The sequence below is a fragment of the Sander lucioperca genome, chromosome 17, assembly GCF_008315115.2.
Source record: "Sander lucioperca isolate FBNREF2018 chromosome 17, SLUC_FBN_1.2, whole genome shotgun sequence".
NCBI classification, from domain to species: Eukaryota; Metazoa; Chordata; class Actinopteri; order Perciformes; family Percidae; genus Sander; species Sander lucioperca.
The window spans coordinates 25221644-25245830 of NC_050189.1; the positions used below are offsets into that span (position 1 = coordinate 25221644).

The 24187-nt window shown below is 42.6% G+C and overlaps 1 protein-coding gene across 8 annotated transcripts in view; it reads left to right on the forward strand.

The window, feature by feature from the left end:
- LOC116039871 (nuclear factor 1 B-type) overlaps nt 1-24187 on the forward strand; it is a 67140-nt gene that overhangs the window by 35636 nt on the left and 7317 nt on the right. For 2 of the 8 annotated variants that reach the window (XM_031284950.2, XM_031284949.2), the window contains exons 3-11: nt 3188-3244; nt 5560-5628; nt 8812-8932; nt 9782-9903; nt 13085-13219; nt 13426-13610; nt 15916-16054; nt 17333-17415; nt 21734-21822. In XM_031284950.2, the coding sequence (XP_031140810.1) occupies nt 3188-3244; nt 5560-5628; nt 8812-8932; nt 9782-9903; nt 13085-13219; nt 13426-13610; nt 15916-16054; nt 17333-17415; nt 21734-21822 (1000 nt within the window). The remainder of the gene's footprint in view (nt 1-3187; nt 3245-5559; nt 5629-8811; nt 8933-9781; nt 9904-13084; nt 13220-13425; nt 13611-15915; nt 16055-17332; nt 17416-21733; nt 21823-24187) is intronic. The other 6 variants (XM_031284951.2, XM_031284956.2, XM_031284952.2 and 3 more) reach the window with 5 other exon arrangements.

The following is a 24187-nucleotide window of genomic DNA, read 5'->3' on the forward strand; positions in this document are numbered from 1 at the left end:
GCCAAGAAATGTTGTTTTTGGAAAAGGGCCGTGTGTACGTGCGTCTTTATGTGTATGTGTATGTGTATGTGTATGTGTGTGTGTGTGTGTGTGTGTGTGTGTGTGTGTGAGAGAGAGAGAGGGCGTGTGTGTGGTGTCTGGCCCTGTGATCGAGGCCTGCCAAGCTCCCAGGGCAAAGCCCAGCCTCTTCGACCGCAACTGTTTATTTACAGGTTACACTACTGTTTATTTGAAGACTATCGGATTGGCTGGGGTTCTGCACAGGACACCTTTTAGATACAGATACCAGGCCTCAGGCTCAAAATATCCCACTGCTTCCCTTTATTTCAGCCACTTTCTGAACTGCATTTTTTTTTTTTTTTTTTTTAATTCACAGACAATTTATCTGCACTTAAATCCAACCTTTTGTAATCCAGAATGATCTTTCTTTGATCTGTCTATGGTCTATTTAAATACCTGTTGAGTGATAAAAGTGATTTGATGTAAAATAAAGTGTTTAGTCGATACAATCAGCACACGGGCCTGACAAATGTGCAAGCACTGTTCTAAACAATGTAATCGCCCTGAAAGAAGATGGAGCATGAAGCTGCCCTTCTCGGGTCAAAGGTAAAATGTAATGCAATAGTGAAGGTGTTTCTAGCCATGGTGCAGGCCTGGCAGATGCGCCATATGCTTGCATCCCACCTTGAGTCATCCAGGTGGTCTCTCCTGGTGCTACAGTGGGGCCTCATGCTGGAAGATGCTGCCTGAGATCTCTAATTGCCACCACCATCTGCTCTTTTTGTCATGGTTGCCTGTTCAGTCCTAGAAGAAGGGGGAAAAAAAACAACCAAAAAACACAACACTCTGATCCGATCTGAACGAACCGGTGCACCTCTCCCACCTCCACCTCCTTGCTCCTTCTGTCCTCCCACCACCTTTTCAGCATTTACCTCCTCTCCACTCTCTGGTGCTCTTTTCTCTCCCCTGGCCCGTTTCTTTCCCTCTCAGCAGTTCTCAGGGCGCGAGCATAGACTTGGCAGTCGTAACGAGACTGATGGATGACTCTGAAAGTGGCATGGGGGGTGGGAGAAGACAGGGAGACAAGGCTGCTGAGCTCCCTGCAATCACTTTATGGACATGTGCTGTGCCAAATCCACACAAACCTCCGCTCGCCCACAAAAGCTGCTTTACACACTGTGTGTGTGTGTGTGTGTGTGTGTGTGTGTGTGTGTGTGTGTGTGTGTGTGCGTGCGTGCGTGCGTGCGTACGTACGTGCGTGCGTACGTGCGTATGCGCGCGTGTTGTTCAGGGGTCATCAACTTGCAATATAACATAGATTTTATTTCAGACATGATTCACTGAAACTTAATCTTAAACAATTTGGATAATTGATTATTTGTTGAAGGGATTTATAAAAGACAAATGCTCATCGTTATGTTGTTCCAGCTTCTCAAATTTGAAGATTTGCTGCTTTTCTTTGTTATACATTTTTCAAATCTGTTGTATTTTTCAGTCTGTTGATCAGACAAACAAGCAATTTGACGATGTCACCTTGGCTTCTGAGAAAGATTGATAGGCATATTTCATTAATTTCTGCAATTGCTGAAACTAACTAACTCACTGCTTTTAAACACTGAAACTTTTCTACGTGTCCACTTGAGAGATTTAACAGAGATCCCTTAAAAAATGAAAGACTACTGGATAAGAAAGCACAAGTCACCCTTGTGTGTTTTCAGGAAGCAGAGCAGAGATGTATTGTGAGACCATAACTTGTACGTTACTCTTATGTTTTCAGGGCTAAGCATACTGGAAAAGGGGGATTTTTTTCTTCTTAACGTATGGTCCTGTTCCCTCCCTACTTTGTCATTGTTGAGCTTTGGCCAAGAACATTCTGTTTTTGCAGTGCTGTTTAATAGTCAAATTTAGGAGAAGGGGAACAAGAGAGAGAGGGAGAGACACACAGAGAGAGAACAAGTAAGGGATAAATCTTTCAACTTTTTTTCTTCTTTCTCTTCCACCCCCCTCTCTTTCCTTCTCCCAGTTGCCTCTGTAACACAGCTCATGAGAGCTGCTGCAGGAAAAGGGGTGTTGTTGCAAGGCGAGGGTATCTGAGTTCACTGTCTTTAGCTTCTTGTCTCGGCTCTCTCGTGTTAAAGACCTAGATGATAATCTCCCTGCTGGTTCTCGTTGGGCCCTCTCCGCCTCAGGGCATGTGTGGGCTTTGGCCATTTTGGATCATTATCGGGGTCCACTCAGACGCTGTCGTTCAGTGGTTTGGCATGGCAGCAGTTCACTGCCGCTCCATGTGTGATTGTAAAGCCTCGCAATGTTGAGTCAGTTGTTCTTTTCAACATACAACATACTGTATCACAGATTGAAATCTGACGTGATTTATATAGTTCATTTTGATGTTCCACAACTTTTGCTGTCGCGTGATATAAAAGAAAAAAGGCCCACCTGCTCGTCAGTGATCAACCAGAGCAGGAACTGCTGAGGAATGATAGATTCTCCTCCCATCGAGGCATCAAGGTAAAAGACGTCAGTCCGGGCCGTCTCATACCAAAGCCTGCGCACTGTAGCCGGTGGAAAGAATTCCACTCATGTTTCCTTGTATTTCCCCGCCCCTCCTTGTGCTCTCTCCACGTTTTGTTCTGTGCTCGTACCTTGCACAGCAGGACCGAACACATTCTGTATCCCCCGCCTGCCCCCGCCTAACACTCCCTTAGCCCCTTTGAAAAATTACCCAGAGGTCTGCCGGTAAAAAGTTTTAGGCTATCCAGTGTCAGATAGAGAGCTTTTTTCTTCGGTTTGCCTTCCCATTAATGATAATGCTGTTCAAACAAAACTGTCTTGTTTAATGCACAGTGGGGTATGCTCGCTTTGACGGGTAGATAAGGAAAAACATTAGGGCACCCAGGAAGTCCTGAAATACACTTTGTCTTGATGAGTGTCTTGACAGAAGTTATTTCTTTATTTTAAGTGCATTCAGTGAGTTTGTAATAGGCCAAATGTGTGAGACAAACTGAGATAAAAACATACTTATTTTTTTATTATAAGTAACAGGATACAATGTTTTCACCAATCCACCAGTTTACCTTTGCTGGAAATAATCTTTGCTGACAAGAAAACCGTGTTTCAGTAAGATGGCATGTTGTTGTCCTTGTGCTATACTAAGCCCCCCCCTTCCATCTCTGTGTGTTTGCAGACTCGCAGCAGTCAGGAAGTCCCAGTAACAATGAGCCAGGCAAGAACCCTCTTCCAGGTATGTACAGTACCAGTCCTCCTCCCTCCTGTCATCGCTTTATTGTTCCTCTGCAGCTCGCCCTCTGTACAGCAGCCTATGTACACTATAACTTACCTTAGTTTAAATATTGTTGATCTACTGTGAACTCAGTGACTTGCAGTCAAAATAGCCAAGCCCTTACTGTAAAGAAACACTGTACTGTACTGCCTTAGGTGCTTACAATGTAATGTCTTTTGTACCGCGTGATCCAATGTCAACTATATAAAAATGGCAATTTTTAAAACAACACGAGATTTCCAGCTGAAGTGGTATTTTCTTTTTCAAGCGACTTGAACTGCATAAATAGGACCATCAGTATTAACTAGATAAACCAAAGTGACACACTGTTGTAAATAATAATTTAAAACTTGAAGGAACAATTTGAGGCTCAGTTTTAACTTTGCATGGAGTGAGGAGGAATACAATTAGATTGGATCATTACATTTGAATTGTCATCATCCTATTGGTAACATCAAACACGGTGTAAAAAAAGAAGAAGAAACGAGACAGAGTAAAAATGTTACAGCACATTGCACCTTTGGCTGGTAGCTGAGTGTGTCATGGTGAGCCAGCTGTAGAGAATATATTCTCTGGCAGCGCTGTTGTTCCCCTGGACTGACCTGCTCTGTGTCGTCACTATATTGGAATGAAAATAGTTTGAGAAGTATAATTAGTTTTCTACCTCAAGAGTACGTTGTGGCGATACAGGTGCCAAGGAAAACATTCTAGCGAGCCAATGACTCAGGCCTTGGAGGCCCTCTGCAGTGTAACGGCTCCCCGCAAAAAGCCGTTGGCTCACTGGAGGCATTACACTTTGTAGGTGCCAATCGAGCCGCCCGCCTATCTTTCTGGCATGGCCCGAGTGCCCTTGGCATTGCATCAAAGCCGAGTCAGAGTCATTTGGGTGTCAATAATAACTTGTCTGGCTGTTTTACTTGACTTACAGCCTCTGATTAGCATTGCTGCGTCCTGGGCAGGTCATACAGAACGCAACAAATGCTTCAACACTGCAAGAAATACACATTATTATTATCATTTGGGCAGTCTAAAAAATAGTTTCCTGAATACAGGAGAGAAAAAAAATCTGTGCTGTATTGAAAGAACCTAATTAAGAACCTAAACCTTATTAAGATTGGAAAGAGTAAATCATCTTTACTATAAACACTACAGTAAATTACTCTTTAAGGTGGGATTTTCTTGCTGTGATACTGTATCCTAGCTCAACAGTGTCAATATTGACAGTTATTAAGGTTTGCTTGTATATGTGATCAAATAGGCAGCGCCTGTGGCTCAGCGCGGCCTCATTGGTTGTACTCTCAGCAGCAGGATATGTCACTCCCTCTCTCCTCACACACCTGTCCTGTCACTCTTTACTGTACTGCACACAATGGTTTGCTGCTGTTAGTTTAAACCAGGGGTCTTCAACGTTTTTTAAGCCAAGGACCCCTTAGCTGAAAGAGAGATGGAGCAGGGCCCTCCTACTACATATATTGTATAAAATTAAGTTGCCTATTATTAAACTGGGCCTACAATAACGTGCAGAGCAGCCTAAAGCCTTTATACGTATGTTTTTTTTGCATAGAATACTAAGCTATTAAAATAGCCTAATAATTGTTGGCGTGATTTTATAAATCATGTTTTGATGTTAAACATACATGTGGCACAGTGAATTGTTAGGGTGAACGGTATCTGTGGATGGCCACTTAAGCTATCATCAGTGGGGTTTTATATTTGCTAATAATATGTTGGATTCATTTTAGGACTTTTTAATTTTTGAAAAAAATTGACTCTGAGGAGCCCCTGTTGAAGATCCCTGGTTTAAACACTTCAGTGACAGTGAAGTCTTTTATTTTTAAATATTTTTTATAATACACTCATTTTCAAGTCAACAATCCACAGCTAGATTCTCATGGAAATATGATTAAATAAGGATGATTTAGAGCCTTTGATGACAGAAAGACAAGTGTTAAAAATGCTGGATGAACCATTACCATTTTTAAATAATATTACATGTATGTGGTGACGGAGCCTAAATCCCTGTGTGATGATCTGTACCTGTATATTTGTCTGTGATTCATTGATGAACTCAATTCAGTTCTCTTGGTTTTGTATGATCGTGTGCTCTCTTCTAAATATAAAATGTTATAAAAACAAGAAAGAAATATTGAACCCAATGTTACTGACGATTTCACATTCAACTCTGAAAAGTATGAAAGTATTTAATAAATAACATGCATGACCGTGAAAAAAAAAAAATGATTTCATGATTTTTCTGTATGTCCCTGTGTCTACAGTGTACTTGGAAGACAGCTTCATTAAATCAGGAGTCTTCAGTGTTACAGAACTGGTGCGAGTGTCCAGAAGTAAGTACATACAGTAGCCGTCGTATTCTAACCTTTTGCACCCTTCACACACACACACACACACACACACACACACACACACACACACACACACACACACACACACACACACACACACACACAGGTATTCTTTCACTTATCACTGATTAGACCTCTGCTCATGTTGAAGCTGGGCGGCACTGCGCTGGGAATCACACAAGGATACAAAGTCCACGTAGTTCCAAGAATGTCGAAGGTCTAAGTTTCCCTGCCCTAACAGGTGCAACCTAGTTAAAATAAGGGAGAAGTCAGTCAATCGGTCTGTACACGCCCACACGGCCCTGAGCAGAGGTCTAATCAGGTGACTAAAAACACCTGTAAATCCGTCCTTTTGCTCAAATGCAGACTGATGTATAGAAGTTTTCATATAAACAGAACATGAATGTCACAGCTTTTCTACGGATCCCAACGTTTGTATATTAACTGAAATCCACCATACAACTGTAGCGTGGTAAATCCAGTTTGGCCAGTCTGCTTTGCAATAAGAGAACACTGCTCAGCCGTCTTTATGAGCCTGTGTGCATCTGTATAGACTTGTCTGCCCTCCGTAAAGCCGCTGACGCTTGTTCTTCTGACAGCCTCTGATAACTGAGGGCACCCAGAGGTGCTGTTTTGCTGTACTTTAGCTCCGAGACATGCCCGCAGTGCACAAAGACTCCAGTCACCACCAATAACCTGTGTTTAAAGGAAACATACCTGTGTTGTGCTGTTTGTGTCTTGTGGTATGCACCAGTCTATTCCGGTCCTCTGGTTAGACTCAGAGTTAGGGCTGCACGATATAAGGAAAATATGCAATATGCGATAATGGTGTTGTATATCGCGATAACGATATTACTCGCAATACATAAACAGATATTAAAGTGTACTCAGTTCTGCATTTCTGCTGCTTTCAGTATTCTAATACAAAAACAATTGCTTGTTGAATTTAAAATAAATAAAAGGAAATCATTTCCAAAAAAAAAATTATGGAAGAATTGAACATTATATTGAATATAAAAGGCACCACAAAAAAAGAATGACAGTTGCATTTTAAAGTGCAGTTTTCTACTGATATTTTCTTTCAACTAACACAAAAAAATCAGTTTTGTGTCTGTTATACGTCACAGCCTTTCGCCATGTGTATATTGCGTCAGTTGATATCGCGATGACGATAGAAAAACAATATATTGTGCAGCCCTACTCAGAGTGGTGTGTAAGTCCTGTTCAGTGCTGCAACTTCCAGATTTTAAAGTGAATCATTTTATTCCCTGTACACAGGGTTTTTTCACATGTGAAATCCTCAAAAATTGTCCCTAAAAACCTCACTATGTTTTGTCCAGTCACATGTGAATGCATGGAGAACAACAAACAGTATTAAAGCTGACCTTGGTTTCTGTCTACCTGCTGTATCAAAGTGTTTCTGATGTAGGGGCATGGTCCAGGTTGTCACATACATCAAGCTCTGAAAGGCAGAACCTACTCTTTTCGAAGCCCAGGGACTGAATATCCTTTGAAAGGCTGTGTTTTTGTTTAGTGTTTAATTTGCCCCCTGACCAGATGGCCACTGCGCTGGCGTGCTTGCTCTCATGTGACCGAGCCCGGTTTCACTAAAGCCGACTGAAGTCGAGCTGGAATTTTAAAAAGGTCGACGGACGCACAGGAATTGTCACTCACTCAGCCGGTCACTCCCTGGGAAGATTTCTAAGCAGCCGCTCGTCCGTCATCGAGCTTCTCTCCCAACTCTCCAGGCTGTTGAGACATTCTTTGAAGTCCATCAAAGGGAGCTGCGGAGTTGAAGGCTGACTTGCAATCCAGCTTTTCGACGAGGACACTCATTAATGCAACAGGAGCCTCGGCTGCAAGTCTAAAGATATTTTGTCAACAGAAAAAATGTAGACAAGCACAGGCAAGTGAAACTGTTGATGCACATTTGTGAAGACAGTACATTTCCCCCTTATAGAGTAAGAGGAGGTAATCTGCTATGATTTGCAGTGCCATTGATGCATTTACTGTTTGTTTTTTTTAGCTTCACAGTCAAAGCTCAGATTATTAAATGAGATGACAGGCGGGGCAGCCGAGTGGCATTGCAAATATTTTGCCGAGCCAATAAGAGAGAACCCAGCACAGACAGAGATGGTTGGGGGTATCCTCAGCCATGAATGAAAAAAAAAACAAAACAATGGTCTTGTATTCAGCGTACTCGGGCCGGATGCATTCCTCCACAGACAGCTCGGTATGGGTAGCAGCGGGTAGGGGCCTTTGCCAGGGCTTCAGTGGGCTGCCAGGGCGGAGGCTGGCGGAGGGATCGTGCCAGTGGTGAACCTCAGACCACAACAGACGGCGCCACACACTCCTTCCTCTCATCGACTCCAAACCAACCAACCGCTCGGGCTGCGGGCTGCCTCGCGGCCCACACACTGACGAGAGAGAGACATAGAGAGAGAGAGAGAGAGAGAGGGAGAGAGTGAGGATGGGTGGTGAACTCCTTTTGTTCTGTAAACACTGGCTCGGCCTCCCTTGAAACAATATACCTTACCTTGACCGCAGTGAGAAAAACCACACCTTTGCCACTGTAAATCACTATGCGAGGAAACTGAGTATTATATTGGAGCGCAGAGAAGTGAAGAAAAGGTTGAAGATTGTTCATCCAATTTTTGATGCATCACAAATTATACTATTTAGCCACAAATGGCCTGCTTTTGGTGCTTTCAGCTGTAAAATACTCGGTCGACTCACTGCTGTGTATTTACACATTTAGTGTGTATTCAGTGCCACATTTAAATAAGACTGGACTCAAAACTAATAATAACGGTAGTAATACAATGTACACATACAGAGATTCATCCATAGTTGTAGTGTCTTCCTACCTGCAGACACAACCACTTTGGGAAGCAGTGACTTCACTAATCAGAGTGCTTAGCAGAAACGCTTGTGATGGTTAGACAGTTAACCTGTGAATAGGGAGCGCTTCATTTGTTACACAGGGCCTCTAAACACAAAGCGTCAGTAACAGTCAGTCCAGCTTTTGTGCAATTAATTGTGCGTCTCTACATGTGAGGATAGGGAGAGACACAGCACTCCATCTGACAACACTGCAGATTTTAAACTCCTTTGCAGTGGTTACAGCATAACTGTCTCTCTTTGTTTTCTCTGTGTCCTCTACAGTGCCCATCACCCACGGTGCTGCGGTAAACTTCTCCATGGCCGACATGCCTAGCCAACCCTACTATCATGACCTGAACTCCAGCGTGGGGCTGCATCGCTCCCTGTCCTCCCCTCCTGGCAGGTCAGTGGAAGTTACAGCAACAAAAGCTTTTTTGAACAAAGTTGGGAGGGGGGGGGGGGGGTCCTTCTATAAAAACATCATAGCAGTGACATTGTATATTATTATTAACACAGACACAATGAACATGTTATATGTTTTTTGTTTAGTCAGTGCAGAAAAACGAAGTGAAAAAATAAACTTTCGGACCGAGCCAGGCTAGCTGTATCCCCTTGCTTCCAGTTTTTATGCTAAGCTAAGCTAACCATCTCCTGGCACTAGCTTCATGTTTAGCATACAGATCGAAGAGTGTATCACTCTTCTTGTGTAACTCTTGTTTCCGAATATTTGTCAAACTATTCCTTTAAAGCTTTAGTAATTAACTTTTTGACATAATAATGAACGCCCGTTACTTTCAAGCCATTGCCAAATGAGTTGCTACAAAGCTAATTAAGACTATCAGCTCCACACAACTCTCTCTGTATTTCTCAGTATGGCTATGTTCAGAAGATTGTGGCGTCCGGTGACTTTCCCGCGCAGAAACTTGAGTGAAGATAACTACCTCTTCTGAAGAGTCCATCATGTTTTTTAATCCTCCGTGTCCTCCTTGGCTACACGCAACTGCGTGAAGGGGGTGTGGGGGTGGTGCGCGGTCACAGAAGGCTTGTATCATGTGGACGCGCCGACAGTTTTGTTTTCATTACTTAGAATTCCTCATGGGGGAGACAGAAACTACACACTATAGCTTTAACTTAACCTTCACACAAGTTACTCTGCGCCAAACATCCACACAAACTGCCCCAAATCAGTACAGACCTGAATACCAAAAAAAGACTAGCTATGTTAAACCATACATTTCTCCATGTCCCACAGCAAAAGGCCCAAAACGGTCAACATGGAGGAAAACATGGACACCAGCCCGACAGGACCTGACTTCTACTCGTCACCCAGCTCGCCGGCCAGCAGTCGGGCAAACTGGCACGATAGAGACGGAGGTGATTTCCCTGTTTTTATCTGGCCACCTTTATTTACCTATGGGAGGTTTGTCCGGTGTGGATGCTCTTTGTCAGTAACACCCGCCATCGCATTCATACAGTTAACACAAACGGTGGAGTTGGGGAACAGCCCTGCACGGCAGCATGTTGACAGAATTTAATGAGGGACTTATTTCACCCTCATCGCATGGAAATAGATTTGATCAAAGCGAACACCTCGCGTTGCTTTTTTAACAGCATCTGAACTCTCTTTAACTCCCAGCCTTGTCATAAGCTACTGTACATCAATGCCGCCATCCGTTTTAGTGCAGATGAACTGCATCTGGTTTCTCTGCACATGAACCTGTTCAACCCTCTTAAAATACATACCATAACAGAGATGGGCCCAGGCTTCGCCAGTCATATAAATGTTTAAACCCATTTGAACTGCTGTCTGAATGTAAATCTGTATTCTCTCGCACCTGTCGCTTATATAAAGGAAACATTGGATCCCACAATACAGAGTGTCCGTTATGAGAACAAAGTGTTCCAGCTGAGATTCACGACTCTTTGGTTATTTTCATTACTGATAAACTTCATTATATGAGTTTTACTTGTATACAAGTGCAAGTTGTGAGTGTTCAAATATTTTTCTTCATATACAGATAGCGGAAACACCTTGTGAGTGGCTTTTATAGAGAAATCCCAATTCTTAAACCTCATGTAGAGCTATCAGACCCCACGGGGCAAACGTGTCAGATAGCTTCTCATCAGGAAATCAGGCTATACATCTTGGCTGAACATGAGAGAAATTCCCTATCAGTAGAGTTTTGATGATCCAACTTTTAGGCATTAGTTTGAAGGGAATTAAGAAATAAAGCTCACCTAATGAGGTCATACACAGGGCTTACTGGGGAAAAAAGAAAAGGTAGGGAAGTGTGTATCAAGGAAACAAGCTGTCCTGCCTGCTTGTTTCTGCGCGAGAGAAAGCGAGATCCTCACGGGACAGCTTGCATGTCTCATTACGTTGTCTCCTGGTGCAGGGCAGAGCCCGTCACACTTTTAATTAAGGCCTCACTGTCCCGTGTTTCCGGATCATTCTCACTCTCTGCTGACTTTTCTCCACACTTTGCTGCCCGCACTGCCCCTGCATTTTACAAAATGTCCCACCATTTCCTCAGCAAGGAGTACTGTGGTTTTACCTTTTGTTTTAACTTTGTGCACGTCCTTGTTTTTGTTTTTCTATCCAGCCCTTTTTTTATTTCAGTATAATTAGTAGGGAGGCTGAGAGAGGAAAACATCAGCTGATACACGAGAGACATCACACTGGTGGGATTCAACCACAGCCCAATGTGGGTACATGAGAATGTAATCTGTCCCTTTGCACAAGGCCTGGGAGTATTGCTCTGCGTAAACTTAGACGCTTTGGGGCAAGGAGAAGGGGAAAGCAGTGGGTAGGAAGCTCTCCAAAGACAGCCATTATTCTGTCAGGAGAGAATAAATGACAAGTGGGGTGATATTAAACCCATATGAGGCCTCCCAAGTGCCAAGCGGTCATTTCTCGCACATGGTTGTCATTGGACAAAACTTCTCCATGTAGAGGAAGAAATTGTTTCTCATTTGTATTTTTCTCTGGGAAAGTACAGCATGAATTAAGAATTTTTTTTGGTGGAATTTCTTTATGTGAAGGTACACATTCACAACTAGTCTGGTCTAAATGCAACAAAAAAAAAAACCTTTTTATTTAAACTATTAAAGGTGTTTAATTTCTGGTAATGAATTGTCCAGTTTAATTTCCCGAGGCGGTCCAGTCGATTCTCTAAAGGATTTAATTAGCAGAAGAGGGGAAAAGCTGAATACCTCCACTGCAGAAAATAGTTCCTATTTATACATGGAAACATTGAGCAGTGATATCAGTCTTCTCGAATGTATTTCTCCCTCTGACACAAAAATGAAAGCACTTAAGCCTGTATCCTCTTGCAACCTCAGACTGGGAAATCCCCCTGAATTCCAGCCACCTTTGTCGCTCTCTTTCTTTGGAGATGAGTGAGTATTCCCGTCACTCGGGTGGATCCTTCCCTGTTGTAGGAGGGAAAAGGCGATAAATACTATGGAAGTGCATCAACAACAGGGTGTATGTAGCTTTTTTTGGGGGGAAAGAGATGGACGATTTGAAAGTTATACACCCCAAGAATCTGTGACAGACCAGAAAAGCACTTGATGAATGTTCATAGAAGAAGCACGAGCAGACATAGGCCATTGCCTCTCGCCTCTATTTGTTATCACGTTCCCTTCAGACACTGTCTTACCATGGAAAATTGAAAACTGCACAGCCGTGACAGAAGACCATTGCTCATGAAAGTGTAGAACAGCAATAATGAGCAACTTGTAAGAGTTTGAGCAGATACTTTTTAGTTTGTAGAACGACACACATTTTCTAAACAAATTTGGTGTCTTCTGCCGAGCCGAGGATTATTCATGGAGAATTACAGTAGCTTGTCAAACATTGTGCAAGGCAGAGGCGAGCAGATGTTACAGTGTAATGTTCTATTTAAGATGACGTGAGGGTCTTGAAATTCTTAAATCCCATTTGAGCACCCGGCTGCTTTACAACTGTGCATCAGATCGCTTGATTTAATTGTCTGCCTAGACATGACAAAAGCCGAATTTTCACAGGACTCATATTTCTTGAGGATGTCCAGTACTTTGTAATGATTCCAGAGATTATGAGTGATTTTTACCTTTTGCAGTGTCTGTAATTTGCTACATAAATGTTCCATTGTCTGCTGCATTTGCTGAAGGCAAGGTGCCCTGGGTAATAATATTAATCCCAATCAGATCAAATTCTGCTTAATTTCAACTGTAATTCATTTTTGTTACTTCATTTTTTTTATTCGTGAGAAATGGAAGAATTAGTGGAAGCTGGAGCAAAATGTTTTGATACATTTTCAGCAACACACCTAGAGTTTTTGCTAAAAACAAATTTTAAAATGTTTACTTACCCATGAAGTCATTTTATTTCATTTTTCTGTATGAAAATGGTTAACACAACACAGAAGTTGGGTCACTTTAATGTTTCTCTCGTCTAGTCCTGTACAAACATGCCCAAAGAAATGATCAAAGACCTTTGAATAATCAATAAGGCGTGTACACATTTTCTGACGTGTGTGTTTGTGTGTGCCTGTGTGTGTTTTGCCACTAGCAGACATGTCCTCTCCTACCATGAAGAAGCCAGAGAAGCCGCTGTTCAGCCCTACCTCCCCACAGGACTCCTCACCACGACTCAGCACTTTCTCTCAGCCTCATCACCCAGGCCTAACAGGTGTAGGACACAGTGGTGAGTTACTGGTGACTTCAACAACCAGCTCTCTTGCTAAATCTGGAGCTCGAATTGACTTTTTTTCCTGATAAACACAGTGGAAAAATCTATGTCCGTACTTCATCTACCCTCTCAGATCAATGATGATCGCTTTATCTTTACTCCGTCTCGCAAATACTCAGTCTTTATCATCCTCTTGACTCTTCTGTCTGTCTCTCTTGCAGTTATATCGACGAGGAGCCCCCCTCCACACTCGCCCCTGCAGTTCTCGGCCTCTGCTATCTTGCCCCCAGCGCCGTCGCCCTACTTCTCGCACACCACCATCCGCTACCCGCCCCACCTCAACCCAGCTGATCCCCTCAAGAGCTACGTGCCGTCATACGACCCGTCCAGCCCACAGAGCAGCCAGGTCAGTTTTTTTTTTTTTATCTTTGAAGAAGCCAGTTTGTTGGCCAGACGTCGGAGGCTGGGTTGGCAAGAGTTTCATAGCCTTGAGTAGTCCTTTTGTTATATTGTTCGGCTCTGTTCCCATCTGACCTAACAGAAATTACAGCATCATCAACATCATCTTGCTTTGCTTGTTTTTTTATTTAATCTGAAACCTGCTTCTGGTCATTCATTATGTCATTAGAATGACATTTTCTCAGTGCTTTTCTCCAGAAAATCTTAAAAAAAAGAATAATTTTATTAGCCCAAAATTAGACATTTTAAGCTGGCCACAATTTGATAGTAGTTTTTCCTGGGAACCCCTAAATGGACACATGTCATTTCATTTAGCACTGGGCTGCCTAGGCCGTACGTGGGGAAATACTATTGGTCAGAAACCTATTATTACAACAGGCATCATAAAGAGTTAAGTAATCAGAATAATTTAGGGTGAATTACATCATAGTTAAATTAAACCACTTTTCATTTTGCAGGCAACCCCAGACTGAACTTTGCAGACCACTTCATGTGACAGAGACGCATATATTTTCTGTTTGATATAATGCACATGACGAGGGTTATAGTACGTTCTCAGCCTTATGTTTGTGGTCATGCTAAATAAAATAAAAAAGTACTCGATGTCTCCATAAAAAAGTCAACCAAACTATTGCAATTGCAGTCACACGTGACATACAAAACTGGATCAGGACATTGTAGTAAATGAAATAGCTTAGGGCTTTTTATATATTCTGGGTATACACTACGGCCAGTGTGTTGGAGAGTGAGCAGGCGTCTCTATAGATGAGAGAGCCGTGTGATATTTATGTGAGTTTTATATCCCCGCTGTTCTTACTGTAAACAAAGGCCTCGTAGACGGCTCCATCTCCAGAGCAGGGAGCGGGTTAGAGGGGGGGTGGGTGGGGGGAACCACGGGGAATGATAAAGGTTGTAAATATTTGCCGTTGCCGGGGCCCGGCTCTTGTGCAGAATTAACTGGCCCTCTGCTGCGGTGCTGGAGAAAGAAGAGAGGGGGGTGATGGCGGGCTAGTGAGGTGGGGTCTGGTAGGGAAGAGAGAACGCTGGAAGACCAGTTGGGGGAGGAGGGAGAGAGGGAGGGTGGGGAGGCTAAGCAAATAACACAGTGCTTATAATCCCATGGACGAGTGCCAGAATGTTTTTATGCTTGCTTTAACGCAGATTATATTACACTCTAATTAAACATTCTATTCACATCGAAAGGGAACCCTGTGGACACAATTCTTTTCCAAAAAGGCCTGTTTGAGTTTTGAACTTGGGGCGGCCCCGAAATGAACGCCCCAGACAGTCTCCAGCCGTCTGAAAGAGTAGCTCCCACTAGCTTCCTTTATTTCTTTCTCTATATATATGTATAGTCGCTCTGCCTCGCTCCCTGTACTCGCACATTCACGCCATTGTAACAGGTCACTCCGCAGCTCTCTCTATGTCTTTTCATGCCCGAGTCCTCCTAAATTCCATTTATGAGCGCCACTAAAAACATTGTTTAAAATCATGTAGGAAATCCATCGTCAGTGACTGAGGATCTATTGTTGCTCGTGCCCCCTCCCAGAGCTTTTAGTAATAACTGTGACAACACAGCGACTGAAAGTGCTAAAATCTTTTCTTTAGACGGAGCATCAAGTGTAAGAGTGAGCAGTCCGGTCACATTTTGTTGTAGATTTTTTTTTTGGTCTGTGAGGGCAAACACAGCAGTTAAGAGGAGTTAACCCCCCTAGAAATGAGGATAGGACATTAAGTTTGTTAAGTGCTCACCGTTTTGGAAAAGTGTAGTTTGTTACATACTTCTATTGTTTAATTGAGATCTGCCCAACTGCATATTTACAAGCGAACAAGACATTGTAAACATACTGTAAGTAAGTGGACACAGTTTGCCCGTCTTCACATAAGGGTTTTAGGTTTTGATGGCGGACAAAACAAATGAAGTTCTTGCTTTTGGAGCACCTTCAGAAAAGAATTATTGTCTTTGCTTTTTGCCTTAATTCATCCTTCCTGTTTTAGTTTATTTTTCAAACATAAGTTACTGGCAGATATTAATATGCCAATTTATGTTCATCCAAATGTTTCACGACTGTATGTTCTCTGATCTTACCAAACCAAACAAAAGCTGAGAAACTCCAGAGATGTAGGAGTAACACCACTCCACACATGTTTGGCATGAACACCCCTTAAATCTGGACAAAATCAATCATTTTTGGGAAATAAAGTGCTTGTGCTGAATTGTGTTTTGTTCGTGTCTGTACCCCCACCTGCAGCCTAACAGCAGTGGCCAGGTGGTAGGAAAGGTCCCAGGCCACTTCACCCCAGTTCTGGCCCCCTCCCCACACCACGGCGCTGTGCGACCCGTCTCGCTCTCCATGCCAGACACCAAGCCCATCACCACATCCACAGAAGGTGAGTCCCTAGCATCCAGTACTGATAACCACTCCTCCATCACCTACTGCACACCGCCATTGAGTACATGTCTACATCAATGCAGCAAGGTGACTGGAATTCAAGATTTTCAGCTGGTGTTAAGTTGCTCTCACATACATTTGACATTCTTAAAAGAAAACACCTACTGCATAAAATGCATTTGCAAAAAAAACTATGAAAAGATTTTTTTACATTTTATATTTATTATTTTTATTGTTATTTTTAAGGCTGCCACATACGAGATAGACAATGTAGACACCAATATAATGAAAAGACAAAACAATACTTAAACAGTACTTACTTACAGAACAACCCCTTTTAAAGGGGAATGCATAGAATGAGGAAGACTGTATATCTGTTGAGAGAAAGGGAGGCGAGAGACACTATTTTGCAGCGCTAACAAAAACTAAATAGTAACAAACAACACTCATTTACTATAATAAAAACAGCAACATGTTTTTACAGTGGTACAGAAAGAGAGGGAGGTTAAGAGAGTTGAACTTCCATCAGGGCTCTTAATGTGGGTTTCCCAGTTATTCCATTTCAGCATGTAAAGGTCTACTTTGTTCATAAGTCTGAAAGACAGCTTTTCCAGTGCTGCCAAATGACCAAACTGGTTAACCCAGGAATTCACAAAGGGAGCATCGGGGGCCTTCCATTCACACAGGATCAGTTAGTGACCCAGCATGATGGCTGTTTGAATCCACTCTGAGGGACGTAGATCCTGAATAGAAGAGAAGGATCACCTAACACAAATAGACTAGGAGAGAAGGAAACTTCACTTTTATCTCTAAAAACATTCAATATAGCCGCAAATTCCTACCTAGAAATCTTGTATGTCAGGGCAGTCCCATAGAATGTGTATGTGCAGAGTGCCCTCTGGGGTGTAGTGTGAAACGGGGATCCATATGTTTGAACAAGAAGATGTATAAGATGCAAATAATGCCAAAACTGGTGTAGAGGTAGCGGAAAAGCCTCCTTTAGATCCTCAAAATATCTAATTGTGCCCCCCTTTATGAAGACCTTGATTCCTCTGAGGGTCAAATTTGCACATTTGCAGCGATTCTCTTCCACAGTCACTGCATATGAGACCAAATTTGGGTGAGTTTGCTCATCAGCTGTCAGCTTGGTTGTGACAAAGGGCGAAGCGGTCTACACAGTGAGCTCTCAATGCTATACCAGGGAGGAAGTCTAAATGCTAAATGCCAATTGTAATGCAAGCTTGTATGTCTGTTTTTGTGATGGCATGTTACCCAGGCTACTCAGCCCCTGGCACCCCGACGGCTAACCGCTTTGTAGGCCTGAGCCCAAGAGATCCCGCCTTCCTCCACCAGCAACAGGTGAGATCCCCCCCCCCACCCTCCTTCTCCTCCAGCACTCAGCTCACCTGCTCCTCTTTATCTTTTCATTTTCTGTCCCCCATCTCCCCGCACATCAGATGTGAAATCCCTGCCCTCTGCAAAAGCCTGTCGCACTCTGAATTTGATTTGCTGGAAGCATTAAACTGTCTTGTTAGATCAGAGCGCTTCTAGATCAGATCAGAGCACTCACTAATGGTATAAAGAATTAGCAACATGTCAAGTTTTTCAGACCCCAAAAGGATAGAGCCCTAACACGGCTAAAGATAGCAGGTTATAGTGATAATCAAATGTTTTTCGTAAATACAAGAGTTCGGGGCTAGAGCTGTTCTTTTTTCACTGCCATTATTATTATTACCACTACAGATGGAGTTTTATTTTCAAGTACCCTTGAAAGATCCTTAAATGACCCACAATGTAATATGTGGTATGTCCATTAGCTGCATTTAAGTATTAGGGATTCCATTTTATATAGCAAATTGTTTTTGAAAAATACACTTTGTAAGCAGTGTAATTCACATCATGTCAATAATCCATGCAGATGTATCTTAAAACAACAGTGCTACCACATCTTCTCTTGGATTTTTAGGATGGATGAATATATAGTGTGAGATATCATTTGGAGTGTGTGTTAGAGTTTAAAGCCTACAGTCAGTCAGGACATTCACTGTCATTGTGTGGCCACTACTCACAAGATGGATGGGACATGTGGGTATCTTTGAGAGGGTAATGTGCTCAGCTCTAATTCCTTCACACATTACTTTGGAAACACACACACACACACACACACACACACACACACACACACACACACGCACACACACAAACACACACATACCACATGTAATCAGTACACTCATTTACAGTACAGAGGCTGAATATTTAGTGTTGGCGTCAGGCGGTTGCCCCAGCAGCGGTCCTATAGGGCAGATGTGGTCACCCTGTGTGTGTGTGTGTGTGTGTGTCTGTGTGTGCGCATGTGAGTGTGTTTGTGTGTGTCTGCGAGGTTAGGAGTGTTGCGGTGTTGTCGGGCGGGAGAGAGTGCTCTCCCCCACCCCGTCTTATTGAAAGCGCTGGTCTCAGGCCAAGGCTTTTCCAACCACAACTAATTGAATGCATCTGCACGCGGCTACATAATGATCGCTGGGTTTCTCCTCAGCTCACTTTTTTTAATGTTTAGTAAAAATGACAAAGCTGGCCTCTGTTTCCTCACTCCTCTTTTCTGTCTTTCTTTTTTTCTCTCTCTGCCTTTCTTGCTCCCCATGTTTTCCTAAAATCAGAGTAGGCTAGTGGATGTTTGTCAGCAGTCATGGGATGCCTTTATTCCACTCAGGAGGAGAAGGAGGAGGAGAGGGAGGATTCACTTGGCTAATGTCGCGCAGTTTGTCTTCCACATTTTCTTGTAGCCCCGCTACTTCTTTCATTGAGGCACAAAGTGACTACACAAGACAGCAGCAGTTTGAGCGGAGCAGCATGAGCTGTCCAAAGCTTTGCCCCCAGAGGCTTTAAGGCCTTTTTCTTTTAGATTTGTAATTTAGCCAGATATATAAATATCCTCCTCAGAAATACAGTACAATAATCTTGTAACATCTTATTTACTTTTTATTTGATTGATTGTAATTATTCCAAATTTAAATGAACCGAAAACATACCTGTGTGTGATCCCGTTGCACTGACAAGACAAAACATAAAGTATTTTAGCAAGAGCAAAGACAAACAGCTCAGATATCTTTGGACTTGCTTAGTTTGGAAAGAGGAAAATGACAGTGGCTTAAAATGTAAAAGAAGAATGAAAGATTTGCAAGCACAACAGTGACACCCTTCTAGAAGGTTATTACATGCTATATCCACATGAATAAATGTTGTTGTCGGCTTAAGGGACTCCAAACAGTCTTCTTTATTGATTCATCATGCTTCTGCTTGTCACAGTTGTTTTTGTTTTCTGTGGTATGATTTAACGGCCTGGGATCTGGCCTCGTAGAGCGGGTCAGCACCGAGCCAAGTCCCTCCGGACTAAACACTTTCACAGAATACTCTGTCATTGTCCTTATCTGGCGATGGGGATGTTTATTGTGTGGGATCCATGAGGCTTACCGACACTTTCAGTTGTTTAGTTGCAGACGTTTGCCGCTAGGCTTGGTAGGAAAGGGAAATGCCTCACACACATTATGGCTAGAGAGTTAAGGGTTTTGAAACGTGGCCGTCTGCCCGTATGACGGAAAGAGGCCATGACTTGCACTGCATCTATGTACCTCTGCTGCTGTCAGAGCAACCTTTGATTTTATTTTCGAACAGAGGAAAAACAGAAGAGTTAGAAGGCAATTTAAATTTTTGGAACACTGAAATCATTGTTTTAATAATTTAGTGTATATATATATATATATATATATATCTCTCCTGTTCCTTGCCCAAACTGCTACTACACTGTTGGTTCCAAACTATGAATGATAATTATATTATTTCGTTACTAGGAAAGAACTTCATCTGATAACCTGGTAGTGAAGCTTAAAACAATTTACTTTTCAGAGCAGTGCCTGTTTTAAAATTTTGCACCACTAAATTAGAAGTCTAAAACTGGACGGACACACACACACACACACACACACACACACACACACACACACACACACACACACACACACACACACACACACACACACAGTAGGCTGTAGGCTTAAAAAATTAAAAAAATACAACAAAACAACACCACCACACCTGCTCTACGATTCCCAGGCAGCGAATGTGTGAAAACCCTCCATTCATCTCTCGCCTTGGTTAACCCCTCGAGGGAATGCCACCATCTAGCATTCCGCAGGGAAAGATCCGTGATCAGATGTCATTTGGTATTATCTAAGGAAGGATCCTAATCCACAATCTGCCCGCATCTGTTTACTAACGTTCCCCGGCTCTGTCCCCCTTTCCCCCGCTGCCTGTGCCACTCTGATGTGCCGGTGCCAGTGGACAGATGGCGAGCCCCTCGAGGAGCGGTGGCACCGAGCGTCTGGCCCAACCCGCACATTCTCTCCAAGCTTTTGTCAGGCTGGAGAGCGCGGGAGCAGCGTGGGGGTTTAGTCTCCCAACCTTCCCATGAATACAGAGAAAACACACTGGATGGAACAACATGCATTGTTTCCTATTCAGTTTAATTAAGCAGCTATTGATCTATTGAGCTATTGATGAAGTAAAACTAATGCATTAAATTGTAACATAAGGCTTTTGAGATTTAAATTCTGTTTCTTTCCACTACTTTGCATTTGATCCAGAAAAGAAAATCCAGCCACCTACCAAAAACACATCACTGTATTTAAGTATGGCTTAAGTAGGAAGCCATCATCATTTCCTGATGTGTTAGTCCAGGTGCTCCGAGGAGAAAGAACACATTTCTTGACCGCTGCAAATGGCTTTGAATATTCAGCGTATGCGTATATCTGATTAAATGCCTCTTAAGAGCCTCTGCAGAACGTCTGCCACTGCATGCAGAGTGCTAACAGTGCAGTTTTATCCCGATGCATTACTAAATGAATGTGTTGACCACAGGGCAAGGTTAGGTTGGTATTGGCAGAGATAGCTCTCAGCTGGATTGCAGACACGTGCGCTCGCATAATGCATGCAAAGGAGACACAGTTTGTGTGTGGCTTTTTTGTTGCAGTAATTTGTAATCTGTATGTAAGGTTGGCATGTCTTAAGAGGGGGTGGGAAAGAGGGTTAGCGTGCGCATGTATGTAAGTAAGTATGTGTGTGTGTGTGTGTGTGTGTGCGTGCGTGTGCGTTGTTTAACGTTATTGTAATTTTGACCCCTAATCAATAAAAACAGTTTAGCTAATGAAAAGAAGTCTGCATGCTTGAAGGCATGCGTACTCCTTCCTGAATCTGAAAGTGCACTTACGGTGAAGCAATGATTGACAGGGTGCATGCATCCAGTGGATTGCATGGCTTCATTGGCTAACCATCTTAAAAAGCAGTAACCCCTCACAGATGAACTACCAATATGATGCCACTCACTTGTTACTAACAGTTTTTTTTTTTTTTTTTACTTCCAGGTTAGCTGTTACCACTAACTATGACTGCATGTTTTTTCTTTGTCTGTTTTATCCATAGCTTTTGATTTTACTGTCATTTTCCCCAGCAAATATTGAATTCCATTCACTATTTTTACAGCTAGGACTTATTATGGAGTAATTCTGTGTTGCCGCTGCTCCTGCTCTAGGCTCCAATGCATGCATTTGTGTTGAGTTGTAGTGTAATCTGAAGTGGAAGTTGTCTTGGCCCAGTGATCTGACTGCTAGGTTTCAATTGACAGCTGAGGAAGTGTGACTGGAGCGTGACTCAAAACGGCAGGCATTATGGCCCCAGTGCCACTGACGACACTTTGGGGATTACTTGGCAAAGGTAACCTTTTCATTCTTTCATGCCGTCTCTCTGTCTCTCTTGCACCACACGAACACACACACACACACACACACACACACACACACAAACTTCAATTAATTACACCATATAATAAATGATTTTCTTGATGTTCTTACATTTTAACAATCCATATATATATATATATATATATATATGTCACATATAAATTCACATATAAATCAAATGTATCTGACCTGTGACTGTAAGTGTTAATACTGAAATGGTATTGTCTGAGGTTGACCTTTCTTTTCCTTCATCTGTTTTTTCACTCTTTCGTTATTTTCCCAGTCATTTATAGTGGTTTTGCTATTTTAGGATTGGTTTCTCTGTCTCCTGTACATAATTATCCAGCTATCAGTTTTCCCCTGAATAATTAGTATTTACTGTATGTTTAAGAGATTTTTGTGTGAATTTGTCAAACTTGATTTATTTCAAATTTGATCCAGGGGTTTGAAACATAGCTTTCTTCTTGGATTCACACAAAAACAAAGTGTTCTCATTTCAGTACACAAACATTTGATGAAGCTAATAAGAACAAATGAAGTCCAGCCGTGGAAAATTAAAATAAAAAAGTCATTTCAGGTCAGCTTTTTAGCCACGTGAGGATGTTTTACTTTCCACATTTTAACAAGCTTAGCTTTGTTTGACTTTATGCTGAAGTCATGCTTTACTCTCGTTAACCTAAAGTTACAGAAAGTCACCCCTTCATCTCCCCCCTCCCTGCCTCCATACTGTATCTCTCCCTCTCTGGGGGAAAAACCTGAACCATTTCCACCATGGCAGAGCGAGCAAGCTGAGCTAAGCCTTTTCCTGTTACGTCTCCCATTTCCCCTTTTCCATGAAGTTTAGATGATGTGTGTGTGTGTGTGTGTGTGTGTGTGTGTGTGTGTCTGTGTATAGCTCATTTTGTGCCTGCTGAAGTTACAAACTCTTTTACAAACACACATGCACACAGCAGAACCCCCTTCAATAGGCCTCCTAATAGGCCAGTGGAGGTAGCAGAGAAAAATGTCCCCTGCAGCAGCTCGAGCTCACTTATTTTACTCACACACCAGCCAACTCCTCCTCTTTTCTCCATGTGAGTGTACAGTAATGAGCACAGATAAAATAGATCCCAACTGAATTTAGATCATTTTGTTACAGAGCTGGGATGGTAATTCTATTCTATATTTTTCCCCTCTTTGATGGATTATTGACATAAAACCACTCAACATATAGATGGAATCAGTCGGATTTCTTTTTTATCTCTCTTGCCCTTTAAACGGAGCGCTCCGCAATGCCTTCTTCACTACTAGCCCCCAAATTAAAACGCTGCCAGACTCGCATGTTGCCATTGTGCAGGAAATGGGTCAGCAATCCATTAAGATGCCATTAGATAATCTAATTTAGAGAGCTAATCCTTAAACGAAGCACGCTGTATGCCCGAGCTGTGCTTGCAGGGAGTAGAATTAGTGAGGTTTGGGAGCTTGGACAGGGCAAGGGGAGGCCATCTTGAAGGGTACCTAAGGAATTACAGCAATGGAGGTCAGATTTATTTTGTCCAGAGCTGCTTGATGAGCAGCAACATAAAGCATCAACATATATTTTGCCATAAAGCAAATGTTGCCATTTTGGTTGGTCCAGATTGCAGCGAAAGGGAACTGCTTGACAAATTGGAACAACAATACCCATATTATTAGCATGGCCTGTATGTGATTGCATCATACCAAATGATTTAAAAGGTACAGGAAGCAAAATATCGACCACTGAAGAGTCTGACTTTCTTTCTGGATGGAGCCCTCACTCGCTGCTTTTTAGGACACAGTTTGCATTTAAAGTTCAGTCATACTGAAAAGGCTAATCTGCAAGTCTCAATTAGCAGTGATGGGAGGACTTTAGGCCCACTTTGTCATTTAGCCTAATAGTACAGGAGTTCTTTACATAAAAAAAATCCTGCCCAATGCAGCTTTAGGTTATAGGATGCAGATATGGACTGACAGACATCGATTTTAACAAGATTAAAACCGATCTGCCGGGTTAGTGCGCACAAAGGCCCGGGAGTCTGCTTTTGTAGCTGTGTGGTCCCCCTAATGTAAGCCATTACCTGAGAGGAGTCTCATAAGGAACGAGAAACACAGAGAAATGGAAGAGGGAGTGGGAGTAAGAAAGATAGAAAGAAAGAAAGATAGAAAGAAAGCGAACAGGGAAAAAGAGAAAGCTGCAGCCCTTGGCCACTCTGTGCGGTCTTTGTTCAGCAAGGTAGGAAAAATTTAATCCCCCCTTTCCTGTCCGATGATTTTTGGCAGGGTGAAAGAGAGAAGGAGGGAGGGAGGTAGGGAAGAAAGCAGGAGAGAGAAGATAGCAG